Here is a 15352-nt window from a genome sequence, read left to right on the forward strand (position 1 = left end):
TGTTTTTACATTACCTGTTACAACAACTTGCAACATCACCGAACCTCCAGAAGGTGCAGAACAAGTGTAGTTTCCAGTGTGAAACTTTGTGGTGTCAAACAAAATATACGATAGTTCTTTTTCTATATTTGAGTATCTGACTAAGAGAATCAGTAAAATGCAAACTGTCATATTTAATGTGAACAAAATATAAACATACAATAAATACAACTAAAAATATAAAAACTCCACCCACGTGTAACTGTCACAGAAATCCTACTTCATTTTTAATTTAACAGTCCTGGTTAATAAGGTTTTGAAGAGAGTAAGTAACCTTCACCCAAACATTAAATTTAAAAATAACAAAACATTTCTCATACAAATATTTATCAAGTATTCCCTTAATCTCCTTAGTTACTGCAACCACGAAATCTAAAGGTAACCGATTCCAAAGGCTGATGACACTGTTAATAACATAAAGCTGTCTTAGCTACTGATGACTCCTACCCTGCCAACATTTATATTTGTGTCCCATAATCCTACCATTTTCACCCCTAAGTATTAAAAATGTTGATATATGAACACTGTCAATTACTTTAACAATCTTAAACATCTCCATCAGATTCATTCTAACTCTGTTTGTCAACAGGAAACAAGTTCAGAGATCTTAACTAATTCTTGTATGATAAATCTTCCATCACAACTATTATCCTAGTAGCCCTCCTCTGAGCCATTTCCAATAATTCAATATCTTTTCTAAGGTACTTTAACACTCCTACGAAAAGTGGGGCCTAATAGGCAATTTCATTTAAATACAAATTTATTAGCCTAATATTAATAACCTTTCAAGTTGCTCTGGGGCCTATTAGGCCCCACTTTTCTTAGGAGTGTTAAATGAGGCCTAACAAATAACCTGTACAATGACATTATAGCCTCTTTAGACTTGTTTTCAGGATGCCTGTAGACTCAATCTAAAATCCTATTTGATTTACCACTAGGAACAAGACATTTCTTGAATGGTTTAAGAGAATGACCAATTATTACACTAAGATTTGTTTCTTACATAACAACGTTGAGGTTATTTCCATGAAAATTTTACTCACAATCGAAAATTATATATGCCATATGTATTACCTTGCTTTCATTAAAATTAAAAGCCATTTGTTAATTACGTGCCCAACTAACCAAATAATCCAAATCCTTCAATGAAATGAACCATTAAGTAGTTTTCTATTTATTATGAATGTACAGTATTTTTCACTTTAAATTTTCCTTTAGGCTCAGAAAACACCAAATCTAAAAGTGAAGAATTGAATAAATAAACAAACAATTCTGCCCTTTCAAACAAACTAATACATGCTGTTACTGAATGAAATAGAAAATCCATATCATATATGCTTCTCTCACTTCTTTTGTTATGCTACATTAATTGTTCCAAAATTCTCAGGGTTTAGGTGAAAATTAACTTAAATATTCTTTTAACCTTCAATTTTAACAGTTTCAAATTTAAAACCAACTGTTGACAACTTTCAATCTTAAAACCAGCTAACTGTTGAAAAAGGATAAAATATTTTCATAAAATTATATATCATTTTTCACTGAGGCATAAATTTAACTTTAACAGAAACATGTTTACTAGATAACAAAACATTCAATTTCTATGAAATAACACAAAACAACAACATATAACTTGGAAACCATACATATGTTAATACTTCACAAATACAAAAAAGTTACTTAATTATAGCTTAAAGTGATAATTTAATCCATTTATCTGTTCAGACATTTGACGTCTTAGGTTCTTTGTTTTTCTATTAGTCAAAGAAAGCAGAATAAAAACAAATAAACAATTAATACTCACTGCCTTTATTAACATCAGCTTGTACCGTTGTTTGCCAATATGCAGTGCCTACATTTTTATTTTTACACAATAAGGAAAGTTTGATGTGTGGCTTAACAAGTAAAACACCTGAACCATCTCTTCTAACTGCTGAACGTAGGGAAGGAAGTACAATAACTGATAGTTCATTTGTACCTGTAACATGGAATTAAATGTATCTTTAAATATTTTGTAGCTTATTATGCTTAAAGATTATGTCAAAACTCTGCCTAAATATTGTATACATTCTTTTCAAATAATTAACTGCTTCCACAATATTCAAGTTTACAAAAAAAACCCTTTCATCTAACCCTAGTTGTGTGCACTAATAGTAGGAAAAGATATATGGTAAAAATGTAACATTTCACATCATTCATACACCAAATATCAGTTACTGCTTCTCTGCTCTGTTTGTTCTTTTCTCACTATGAGCAGGGAAACACTTTACAAACTATCTAAAATTATACATCTCCAGTTTATAATGTTCACAATAAGAATTTATTTTTATATATGTATACATGCACTCACTTTAATATTCTAACCTAAAGTGACAGAATGGTTCTAGTTCAAATCAGAAATTAGATGAAGATGTGTTGTCTCCACTACCATTTGTTATTTATAAGGACAGGATAACCAAAGAAGCTAATTCCACTTCTCATCATACACTATCAGACAGTAACAGATTCCAGGAACACAAATAAATTAAGTAAAGGTTTTGAAAAATATGAAATGAGGATGATCATGTAAACAGAAATGGTAGTTGTCAGATGATCACCTTCAGCAAACCAACCTTTAACAGACTGAAGACTTCAAGTACCTTTTGACAGCATGTTCACAGAGAATGGGAAGATGGATCACAAGACAGAAACACATTGATAAAAAGTAAACAACATTAAAAACCAGTTGACCTCACTCGTGACACATTCAGCCCTATCAATGGACACTAAACATTATCTCATAACTGCAATCTTCCTTCTAACTCTTTGTTATCAATGCCAGATGTATTGATTATAAACAAAGGATCACCACTTGCAAAATCAGATGTCAACATAGAGAAGTAACTAAAACACAAATGGACTCAGTTAAGAATGAAGTAATCAGAAAGTTGTTCAACATGCAGAAAACCCCCACAGATACCTTATTTGGTCACCCAGTCAAATGGTTCCCAGCTAACTCTCAAGAAACAAAGGAAGACTGAGGAAATTGAGAAAGCAAGAGACGAGCGGTATTTACAAAACCTTGCACCAAGTTAATATCATTCTCATGGATACTATTCATTTTGTCGAGGAATGAGTACTACAATGCCAATATGTGGTACAAGCAATGGATAAAACAAACAAAATGATGGGAGTAATTGCTTGTGTTAACAACAGCTTCACAGTTGTAAATAATGCAACATACATGGCTTTATTCAGATGACCTAAAGTAAATGCCACAGAGTGTATATAATCCAATCAAGTAAGTCTGCAGCAGGTCACCACCAACCACTGCCGACTCTTGGGCTGCTCTTTTACCAATAAATAGTGGGATTGTCAATCAAATTATAATGCCCACATGGTTAAGAAAGAGAGCATGTTTGGTAAAATGGAGAATTGAGCTTTTATCAAGAGCCCTAACCATCTGGCCAGGCCAAGCCTTAAATGTTAGGTCCAATAATTTAAAGTTCCATATTTTTGTTACTGTTATTGGAGAGAACAGCAATGTGTGTGTGTTCTTTCTAGTGCAGTGCTTGGTTAAACGTATGCAAAGGCAAGTATGGCTTGGTTAATGTGTAACTTGTGACATACTAAAGGATTTCTCTGCAGTTTTACAAAATCTATAGCAGAAAAAAAGAAGAACCAAAGTGGTCTAAGAGTTATATCACAAGATCTCTGGTTGACGCATAGAACTCCTTTGTAGAATCCTTAATCATCTTCAGTACTCCAGCATGCATTATAGAACTTCAAGCTCTTTTTACTAATTAGAATAACTGATCCATAACAGGTCAATTCAGAACCACAATTAAACCCAAATTAAGTAAAAAAAAGAAAAAAGATCACCTTAAGGAAAAAGGATTGTCACTGGTAGAGACGAGAATATAGATTAACTCAGTTAGTTGTCACCCAGCTTAAAATGACTTGGACAACCTATTAACCTTTTGAAAGTAATTGGACTTGAGTCATGAAGTGCGGATATGAAAGTTCCATGCACCGTATGACCACCCAGAGAGTGAAATTTGAATGATCCCATTTCACTTCCTGGTGGGTCCCTAAGGACAAATGCCATGTTCGGTTCAATAGTTCAACAGTTTTAAACAGACACACACACATAAACTTTTGTCTAATAATAGTTTAGTTATATGCAATGTTGTACCTGCTCATAATTTTTTTTTTAGCTTTAATTATTCTCCCAAAATCACAGCTGTATGTTAACATTTTCTCACATCAAATATATGTTTCCAATAGTACTTACCTCCACTTACACTACAGCTATTAATTGACCGTTAGAGTTTCCTTCCTTCACCAATCTAAGCACTGGTCTGATTTTAGTTTATTGTTGTAGACTCTTATTCCACACTTAATTCCCCTTGAAGATATCTGTCCTGTCATACTCTTCACCTACTTCAATGTGCTCTTTATGTTTATAAACACCTCAGTCAGGTAATATCATTACTTTTTCAAGACCAATCCAATCTGCAGTTTTTAGTACAGGCTCTTACTGGGAATGCAGGTGAGAGAGTGTAAGCAGAGGTAAGTACCAAATGTTAACTTCCAAAACATACCTCTTTTCACATTACAGCTAGAAATTCACACTAATACGTTGGAGGACATAGTGAGGTTATTATCCACACAGAATGAGACTACATAGATAATAGTTGTGCCAATAGAAGATTAGCACCCTAGAGTGAGGAACTGCACTGCACCCAGAATAGGTATGCTCTTCACACGGAACCTAATTCATGCACTTTGAGTGGAATTTGACATAATCTGTAATCACTATTGGCCAAGCCTCAACCAGGTTCCACTGCTCAGGGTTGAAATTATAGGACCATGACCCCTAAATTCCATGTTGGTGGCTATGGCGTTCGAACTACCTGTCTATATAGTTGTGAGTAGAGTCTAGCCTGGAGCTATAGAGTGATGCATTCTGAGCCACTTGATTCACAGCAATAAGGTAAGAAATGACAAAATGGACAAACCCTCTCCTCAACCTGAAAGGCAATGCTCCCAGATGGACAATATATTGAGTTGGAGTGAGAACAGATTACTTGGCTCTGATAATACAGCTTACTTAGTTGCTTCTGAAAGTAAAATCCGAGTGTGATGTTTTTCCAACTAATGAGATGGTGCCAGCAGTAATCAAGAGAAGGAGCTGGAGATGGATGATCTAAATTGATCTCACAAGGAGTTGAGATTAAAGGAAGGTGCTGGAAAAAATGAATATAAACTGCAAACGCATCCTGAGAAACCCCTAGAAAAACACACTGGATCAAATGTATGTCTCCATCTCATTACAGTTAAAGTTATAGACAGCTTCAACTTCATATTATCTAGCCAAACTTTTTTTTTCCACAAAAATTATCTAGTTAACATGAATAATGTCAAAAGTAATTCCAACAGTTGTAGTAAAGAGAAACCTATCAGTGAATACTTTGTTGAGAAAATGTGAAAATATATAATTTATATATAATTATATACAGTATCAGGATATATGGAATGCACTGACATAAGTGGAGAGTGTCACAAGACAGACATCACCAAAGACAATTAAGTGGACGATAACAAACTGATGCAAGTGAGAAAAATTAAACTAATGCTCAGATGGGGAAAGGAAGGAGACCATAACAGTTGAGAGACAGCAGTAGTGTGAGAAGAGGTAAAACAAAACCCCTCCAACTTAGTTTATTATCCAAAAATCGATAGTTTTAGTTAATTTTAGGCCTACTGTTTTTGATAAGAAAATATTTTTTACCTGAATAGGGTTGGGACTGAAACTGGTACACCATTTAAGTAATAGTTGCAGTGAACAAATTTTTACAGTAAGTATTCCTACACCAACTTTAAGTTTTGTTGAAAAAAATAACGTCAATTTTTACACATTTATCTTTTGGATAAAAATTATACATAATCATACCATAATTCAGCACACATCTTGGCAAGTACTTATAATTCCATTTTCCATTTTTACAATAAATTTCATTTGTGCCTAACATTTTCCTCTTTTCACTATCTGTACATTGTAACACTATCCGATCTTCATCTGGAATACGGTCTCCTTGGTTTACAAGACTTCCTTTGTAATAGATTTTAACACTGTCGTCAAACTTTTCCACTGTACATTGTTTCCCAGTAACAACTGTTTTTTCTGGTTGTGATATGCGAGACATATCAACAAAGATGGGTTCAGTTAGGTTTCCTCTTGAATCTTCTGAAGTGGATAAATTTGTATTTTCATGTTCTTCTGAAACAACTCTTTCTTCAGAGCTAGACTCTAAAAAATATGATACGTAAGGTTTAGGCTAGTTAAGTGTGAAAAAACAATCACGACAAGCAATTTAATGTTTATATAAAAAGGTTTGTAACTCTGATTTGTCATTTTACTTTATAATTATTAATGGCAAACAGAGGTGATATGTTGAATTATGAACACCAAGATACAAATCCAAAACACAGTGATAATAATTACTACAGTATGGGTCACACTTATGCTTACATTCTTTATAATAAACCTTTGTTTTCTACTTTTGATAATAAGTTTAATATAATTCAGGTTTAGTTTTTATTTTTCAAGCTTTTTGTTACTAAAATTATTTGAAGTCATTCATTTAAAGTTTGTTGAAATAAAAGACTAGAGTAATGAGACAGAGGCAAGTCTGTTATTTCGTAACAAGTGATAATCTTTATGTTTCTCTGTGTCATTCTTATGTAGATTGACTTCCAACAGTTAAGTAACAAGTATCTGCAATGCACAGTAAACTCTTGAAGCAGAGAATAAATCAAACTCACACAGTAAAGAAGGAGCAGCTATGGAATGATAAACATGTTATGTAACTTTCCATTAAGAAAGCAACAACAACTTGTGATACTTCTGTTGTGACAATTATCATGTAATGTATTTAATTTGTTAATTTAATCTATTAATTAATTGTGTATTTATTTTAAATGAGCACATAAACAACAGCAACTAAACTATTTACCAACATAATATAAAATCAAAATATAATGCTAGAGAAAAATGTTTATAATGTTTTATACTCTGCTAAATTACAAAACTTAAGATGTTGTATTCAAGCTTCCTGTGGAATTAGTTATAAGTATTGGTATACTACAGAAAACTGTTACTACATGTATTAGCTTAAAAACATGTAGTGAATTGTGTTTTATTACAATACTGTACTGATGGATGTTATGGAAGATGTTCTTGTATCTACAATTAAAAACATGAGTTTCTATATCTATATTTAAACTCACCAGAGTCGAAAGGACACGATGGAATCTCCATATTCCACTGACCATTATGACAAGTCACTTTCTTAAAGATGGGCTGATTATTTACAGTTTTTCCATGAAGACAAAATAACATAATGTCACCTCCATCTTTGACACGATCACCATTCATTACAGGCTTCCCTTGATAAAATACTTTCAGATCTTTATCAGAGGTCACCAGTTCACAATGTTGTTCATCCCATTTATTCTCATCTGGTTGTATTGTAGATGTATTTTCATCATCTTCTGGTTTGGATTCTAAAAGATACATCAGTCATTATACAATTCAGTAGTATAATATATCTTTACAGTATTCCATGGTTTTGTTAGTCCTAAATGTTACATTACCTTATAGTTAGTCCTACTAGAGACAGACAAGATTATATTTTATAAACATGCAAGTGTTTCTCTAATATTGATTAATTCCACTTTTCTTAAATGTTGTTAATTAGCTGTTCTAACTTCCCATTTAATTGACACAACATCTATAATGTTGTGTGAGCAAATAGAAATATCCAACTTTATCAATATGCTATAAATTGATTAAGATGTAAAAGTAATTAGTAATTTGAAATAATGTGTGCTGCATAAAACACAATAATCAACCCTCAATATTCAATGATTACCAGCCAACCTTCACTTAACACTTCACTAGTTTGTAAAACAAGTTTTGTATCTCAATCATGTTGAGAAAATAGTGCAACCAACCCTTTATCTTAAGTGAGTTTACTCACTTGTGTCCCATATCTATAACAACCAAAGGCAACCTATTTCAGAACCTAACCACTCTGTTAGAAAAATAAAACTGCCTTAGCCTAAGATGAGTCCTAGTCCTACTACTCTCACCATAACGAATAAAAAACAAATTCATCAGCATTATCAATTCCCTTTAACCTTTCAAACACCTAAATCAAATACCCTCTGACCCCATTTTTCAAGAGAACATAATTTAAAGATCTTAATATCTCCTCATATGCCAAACCCTCCATTCCAGGCACCATTCTAATAACAATCCTCTGAACCATTTCCAGCAAATCAATATCCCTTCTATGGTAAGGAGCCCAAGACTGAACACAATACAAATGTGGCCTGACCAGTAACCTATAAAAAAAATTATATCCCCCTTAAATTTGACCTCAATGGTTCTGTAGATTCAACCTAAAATACTATTTGACCAAACACTAGCAACAGCACACTTCTTGGATGCCTTAAGAGAATAATTAACTGTTAGTCCAAAATCCCATTCATTTATGACTGTTAATATTATTCCCATTCAAATTATATGTATAATGTAAATTAATGATAACCCATATACATTTATTATAATTAAAAGCCCATCTGCAATTTATTTGCCCAACTCAATATGTTACCTACGTCCTTTTATAAAGCAGCAGTATCCTCTTTTCAACTAGCAACACCTAAAACCTTAATATCTTTGGCAAATTCAAGTAACTTATTGACCATTCTTTCAACTATGTCATTGTTGTAAGTCAAAAAGAGTAAAGGTCCTGAGACTGAGCCTTGAAGTACCTCACTAGTAACATTAATCTACTTTGGATAAATTCCCTTATAACAATCTTCTGCTTTCTTCCATTCAGCCACTCTTCTATCCTATTAACTAACTTATCACCCACATCTATAGATGAAATCTTTTACAAGCTTTTTACGTGGCATCTTGTCAAAGGTTTTCTGAAAATCCTGATACACCAAATCTACAATTTTACCCCAATCTACACAAGCAGTAATCTCTTCAAAGAATGTCAAAAGATTTATAAGGCAAGGTTTTTCCTTAGTGCAACATTGTTGACTATCCAATCAAATTCTAAACTCTGTTGAATTACTTTACAAAGCATCTTTTAGCACAGATTTGTCAAATTTTTGCCATAACTGATACAAAACTAACGAGTTTATAGTTACTGGGACAATTTTTATTACCTTCCTTGAAAACAGGAGTGATATTAGCTAACTTCCAATCCTTCGGCACTTGTCCACCTTTTAAAACTTACAAATATTGTAGCAAGTAAGTGGGTTCATAAATCCAATCCATAACCTTACCTGCTTTTTGCTTAATCAAATTTTTAATCCAACGAGCATGCTAGACAATGACATAATTTTATTGTTATCATGTAATGACTGACTTTAATTTTAATTAATTGTTTTTATTTGCAAAGTATTTCACTCAAAGAAAACTTAACCTGCATGTACTTTCCTAAAGAAAGAAAAAATTAATATTACATTAAATGAAATTGCTATCGGCTTTCTCAGCTTACCTAGGTCTAACATGCACATGCAAAGTTCATTCAAAACCACATGCTTATAACTTTGTGAACACACATTCAGACATTTCTACATAACAAGCCAAGTTTGTCTTCATTATAACTTCACATTTAATTTGCAATAATTTAGCTTCAGTTTGTTTCATAGACTGCTATAAACACATTTTTAGCTACTTGATTCTTTAGTTCAAGTTTTATTATTTATCTTTGTGACATCCTTTCTTTTAGCTCGTAAGACTGTTCTACAGTAAATGTGCATCTTTGTGACATCCTTTCTTTCAGCTCGTAAGACTGTTCTACAGTAAATGTGCATCTTTGTGACATCCTTTCTTTCAGCTCGTAAGACTGTTCTACAGTAAATGTGCACAGCAGTTTCATACTCTATACATAATTATCAATACCATTATTATACTTTGTTTGTTTTGTATGTAACTTTGCTAAATAAAGTCAAATACATAAATAAAGTTACATCTATTTGAGTGTTTGTATGACTGTGTAAGTTTTTCAAATAAACCAGGACTTATCTATTTAACATACTGCCTACGAGCAAGTACAGCTGAAATGCTGTGCATAAAATTGCTTAAATGAAGAATATTCAAGCAAAGGGCACAAAAATTACCACAGCTAGTCATTTAATTATTTTCATAAAATTAATTGATTTAATTTTGAGTAATAGAATATTTTATGCTACACTAATTGACATAACTGATGCTTATAGGTAAGCAATGTAAGACAAGAGAGAAGGCAGCTAGACTTCACCACCCACTGCCAACTTTTGGGTTACTCTTTTACCAATAAATAGTGGGATCAATCTAAAAGGGTGAGCATGTTTGGTGTGACAAGGATTTGAACCCGCGACCCTTGGATTACGAGTCGAGTGCCTTAACCACCTGGCCATGCCAGGCTATTTTCCAAGGAATTTCTAAAGCACATTTTTAAATATGCGTGAATGAATCATATGAATATTAAATAATTTTCAGGTGAACAAACCTATAATAATCTAAAGTTTAGTTGGTTCAAGAAACATTCTCATGTGATTTCTTTCCCGGAATTAATTTTATCCTATATAATACTATAAGCTGAAACTCAAAATGTGTCAAACACACATGTAGGAAATTAGGAACAATGTACATAATTCCACATAAAAGCACCTAATCTTTGAAATTACTTAACATTTAGAATAGACAATTTAAGTCACAGAATTAATAATGTTTCAACAAATGGCCAGGGCAGAAACAAATTGTGAAGGTATATTTTCCTCAAAAGCTGATGATCAACCTATAATATGCTACATATCCAAACTTAAAAATATGTTAGAAATGGATCTCATTTTACTCTCAGTAATTTTATAAAATAAAAGGAACCATATTAAAAGATATTTTACTTTTTTGTAACTTACGCCTAAGAGGCGTAATAACAAGTTTTAAAACGTAACCAACCACTTTTTTATTTGCTAATTATACTACCAAAAGTGGAAGAAAAAAAAGTTTTCACAGTGCAAGATATATAGATTTTTAAATCAGGAATCTTTTAGTGAAATTGAAAATTTTATCATATGAAAGAACTATTAAGAATTACCTGGTCTACATGATTCCAACAAGCCAGTCCATACTCCAAAGTTACATTTAATATCGGCATGTCTTTCATAACCTTCATCACATTCAAAAGTAAGGTTTTCTCCATTCAAATAAGATCCTTCATGAAGTATAATTATATTTTCTTGTTTTAAGGCTTCTGTATAACATCGAACTGGAAATGTTTACAGGAAAAATTGAAATATCAGTTGTCTTGTTACATGATAATGTTAAAAAAACATCACTAATAACCTACAAATACATGTAAAACTTATTAAAAGACTTGAAATTTCAGTTGACTTGTCTTGTGTGTCAGAGGATATCAGTTCTCAGAATGGATATGGCTCAGATGACGATTCTGAGAAAAATGTACTCAGGATATTCCCCATTTATGGAATAAAAATAGATAATTCAATATATTAGTAAACTGGGTGAAACGTATCTCCCTACTACATAATCCATACAAGCATGAAGACTCCAAATACAACTCTTACAGTACTGAGAAGGCACAAAACTGTAGGAAATATAAGAGCCTACATATTTCTTGTGAAGTTTCTTTTACATTTCACAGTGCAATAATACGGCCAACAGTTCAAGTGTATTATTTTCAGCCATGCTTCAACACCTTGTCTCCTATAATCCACCTGCAAGAAATCATTGAATACATTCTTCCAGATACCGAGTCTTTAAGACCATATGATTAAGTGTTAGACTAATCCCTGAATTACATCATAATCACCAAGGAATCAATACACACACTGTTTAAGTTTATAATTTCCCAAGTGCACACCACCCATGTTACAATGAAAAGTAATGTTAACTGTAACAAAATATAAAGATTTTTCAAAAGACGAATAAACAAAGAAATAAAAAAGTAGGTGTATCATTACATTATCAGCTGACCTTTATAACTATAGTACACTGATATTTTAAACCAAGCTTTGGTTGTAGCACGAGAAGAGTTGTTAGAGGGTATGACTGTAACCATGTGGTCATTACACATACTTGTCTTAACTTCTGAACAATTGGAATTTATCTGTTCTTACATTTTTAACAGGATTTTTGTTAGCTAAGATTGATTTCTTGATTCTTTTGACTGTTTTGTTCTTCAATTAGCCAGTGATGTTTTTTTTCTCATTTTAGTGCACTTACAAGTCCAAGTACTACCACCATGCTGCATAAAGGAAGGATTATTACTGTCATATAGTCTTCAGCTTATAAGTTTGTTTGTTTTTCTGCTGGGAGGTATGTACATGCTTATTTACATTGAAGTGTTATATCTTAATCTAGGGTTTAGTTGTCAAAGTGTTTATTTTGTAATTGAAGTCTTCCTAGTCACTTTGAAAAGGTTATTTTATTATGTTGTGCATGTGTGTGTGTATATATTTTAATGAAAATGAATACATTTTAATGAAGTTAAATAGGTAAAGCCACAAGGAAAGACTGTGTTAAAAATAGAAAATCCAAACCTCTGACTAATTATATTAGTTTGTAATAACTAAAAACGCAAGCTGAAACAAGAATAAATTAAACAAAAAAATGATGCACTAATTGAAAAGATCCCAAGGTACAAGCTATAATGTGGGACTATAAAATGTACCCTAGGTTTTGGAGAGAATGCTGAAGTAGGACCCACATTGCAGTGGGGATACACCATCTATCAAACCTCCATTTGCCAGTCTTACATAAGAAATAAAAGAGTAGCAATAGATATAGAAATAGAAATTAGGAGAGTGAGATGTGGATGCTCAAACCCACAACGTCCCACATCTATATCACCCTTCACTGCCTGCAGACAGTTGTGGGAAGATGAATGCTCTCCAAAGTAAAGAAAAAAAATTAAATGAAAATAACAAAAAGAAAATAAGGAACTAAGGTACTACAATTTGGGGGTAAGTAAGTTGAAAACTTACCTCTTGAAATTAGTATTCCAGTCCCCAATATGGTAGAAAGGCACTAATTGACAGCACAGCAAATGAAATATAGCAGCATGAAGTATCCCATCCAGCTATCCAAACAAACTAGCATAGCTTCCAACCACCACCCATTCACCACTGTTTTGGCTTGTTTTTTAAGTTGGTTGTTTGTTTGGCATTTTATGGCACAAACCAATTAGACTATTTCTGCCAAACAACTGGTAGAAAAAGTTAAAAATAAAGTAAAATTATTAAAATTTGTAAAAGGTAATCACATTAAAACAAAATAATGTCGAATTTTTTAATTAAAACCTTAAATACCATTAAAAGGCCAACAGCCCTAAAAAAACTAAAAACATTTGTAAGGTGGTCACAGTATCACCATTGCTGATCACACTGTCCATCATCAGGGGTAAACCAGTGGACAAAACATGTCTAAAATGGTGCCGTTATTAAAATTCATAATAACAGCATGACAGTAAAATGTAGACTATTGTGACCTGAGTGTCACATAGATCACACGTAGTGCATCAGTCCCAGGTAAAAGAAAATGATCAGTTAAAAACTGTGACCGATGTGTAGTCTGGTTAAGACAATTTTCACCTTCTGATCCTTACAGAAACAAGATGAGCAAAATCCAGTAAAGAGTTTCATCTGGAAAAGCTTGTTATCACATTGTTCAGTCCAAGTCTACTGTCAATTGGTGCAGAGCTTAGCCTTGAATACAGGACCATAGTCCATATCTGGAACAGGCACAGCAGTGATAGTGCCAGAGCAGACAAACTTAGCTGAGGTGTCAACAACCTCGCTCCTGCAAATATCAATGTGGCCTGGTATCCAGAAGGATTGTATAGAAGTAGAGATTAAAGATAAATGGGCCAGTCAGTTTCAAATGTCAGCAAAAACAGTGTGAGAACTGACGTGAAGCAATTCCAGAGCCAGTAGAGAGCTAAGTGAGTCTGTATAAATAGTACATTTCAAGTACTGCTTAGTTTCTATGTGATCCAGACAAAATGGTGAATTATTCGGCAGTGAACATAGAAACTGTAGATGAAATTCTGTGCACAACCACCAAACCACAACATACCATGGCAGAGCCCACAGAGTCACCTGATTTTGAACCATCCATGTAAATGGGAATGGAAGGATGGTTCAAAAGGTGTTCAGCAAACAGAAGACAGTACTTCCAATTGGGAGTATCCACCTTTCTCAGATGACTGAAAGAAAAATCACAGCTGCTCAGTATGTACCTAAAATCTTAACACATTTTCCACGATATCCTCGTCTGTGGTGAAATCCTGCCAACCACATGGTACAAAAGGCTTAAAAACAGGCCTGGGATACATTTTGTAGGTATCTCACACCTTCAAACTGCATTGTTTTTCAGTGAGCCCATGCAAATGCTTGGCAGGTAAGATGTCAAAGCTAGAAGGAATCTTGGATTAAATGCATGACCAGCATCACTTCTACCACCAGTTTTAAAGTTATTTGGGACAAGATTCAGAAGGTCAGTGGCAGTATACTTCTGTCCCTCTTTTGATCTAGCTTTCTGATGGTCAAGAAGTTGCTGATGCCCAGAGCATTGCCAACACTCTCAGCAAAAGCTTTTGCCAGGTATCTAGCACTTCTGATTCATCCTCCATCGTAGCCATCAAGACTTGGGCAGAACGATCACCTCTTTCCATCCAGGCTGATCATATTTGACTATAATCGCCCCTTTACACTGGTGGAACTCAAGTTGGCTCTTCATTGGTCTGATAGTACATTGGCTGGATCTGGTGATATAGACTATGAAATGCTGTGCCATCTCTTTCTTGCTATTATTCTGGTTGTTTTTAACTAGATCTGGCAAGAGAATGTTTTTTCTGATGTATAGTACCAAGCTATTGTCTTATCTTTCTCTAAACCTGGGAAGGATACCAAGATTCCTTCAAACTACTATCCAGCTGCTTTGATGAGCTGTCTCTAAGACCTCAGAGAGGATGGTTAATGGTTCCTTGAACCAAACATCCTCCTCTCGTCCACCAAGTGTGAGTTTTGACAACAGCTCTCCACTGAGGACCATCTGATTCGACTTGAAATTTTGATCAGAGAAGCCTTTCTCAAGCTGTAACATCTTGTATCAATATTCTTTGAACTTGAGAAGGCTTACAATACTACATGGAGGTATGGCATTTTGCATATGGCATGCATGGCCATTTGCCCATTTTTATTATATATGTTGTATAAGCAGGTGATCCCAAGTGGATTAGAGTCACTA

The 15352-nt window shown here is 33.5% G+C and overlaps 1 protein-coding gene across 3 annotated transcripts in view; it reads right to left on the reverse strand.

Annotated features, from left to right (window-relative positions):
- The window catches only part of LOC143230312 (uncharacterized), a 138336-nt gene that overhangs the window by 61801 nt on the left and 61183 nt on the right, over positions 1-15352 (reverse strand). For all 3 annotated transcript variants that reach the window (XM_076463628.1, XM_076463635.1, XM_076463618.1), the window contains 5 exons: positions 11181-11351; positions 7309-7584; positions 5972-6328; positions 1841-2014; positions 15-140 (listed from right to left, as the gene is read on the reverse strand). In XM_076463628.1, the coding sequence (XP_076319743.1) occupies positions 15-140; positions 1841-2014; positions 5972-6328; positions 7309-7584; positions 11181-11351 (1104 nt within the window). The remainder of the gene's footprint in view (positions 1-14; positions 141-1840; positions 2015-5971; positions 6329-7308; positions 7585-11180; positions 11352-15352) is intronic.

The sequence above is a fragment of the Tachypleus tridentatus genome, chromosome 1, assembly GCF_004210375.1.
Source record: "Tachypleus tridentatus isolate NWPU-2018 chromosome 1, ASM421037v1, whole genome shotgun sequence".
In the NCBI taxonomy this organism is placed as follows: Eukaryota; Metazoa; Arthropoda; class Merostomata; order Xiphosura; family Limulidae; genus Tachypleus; species Tachypleus tridentatus.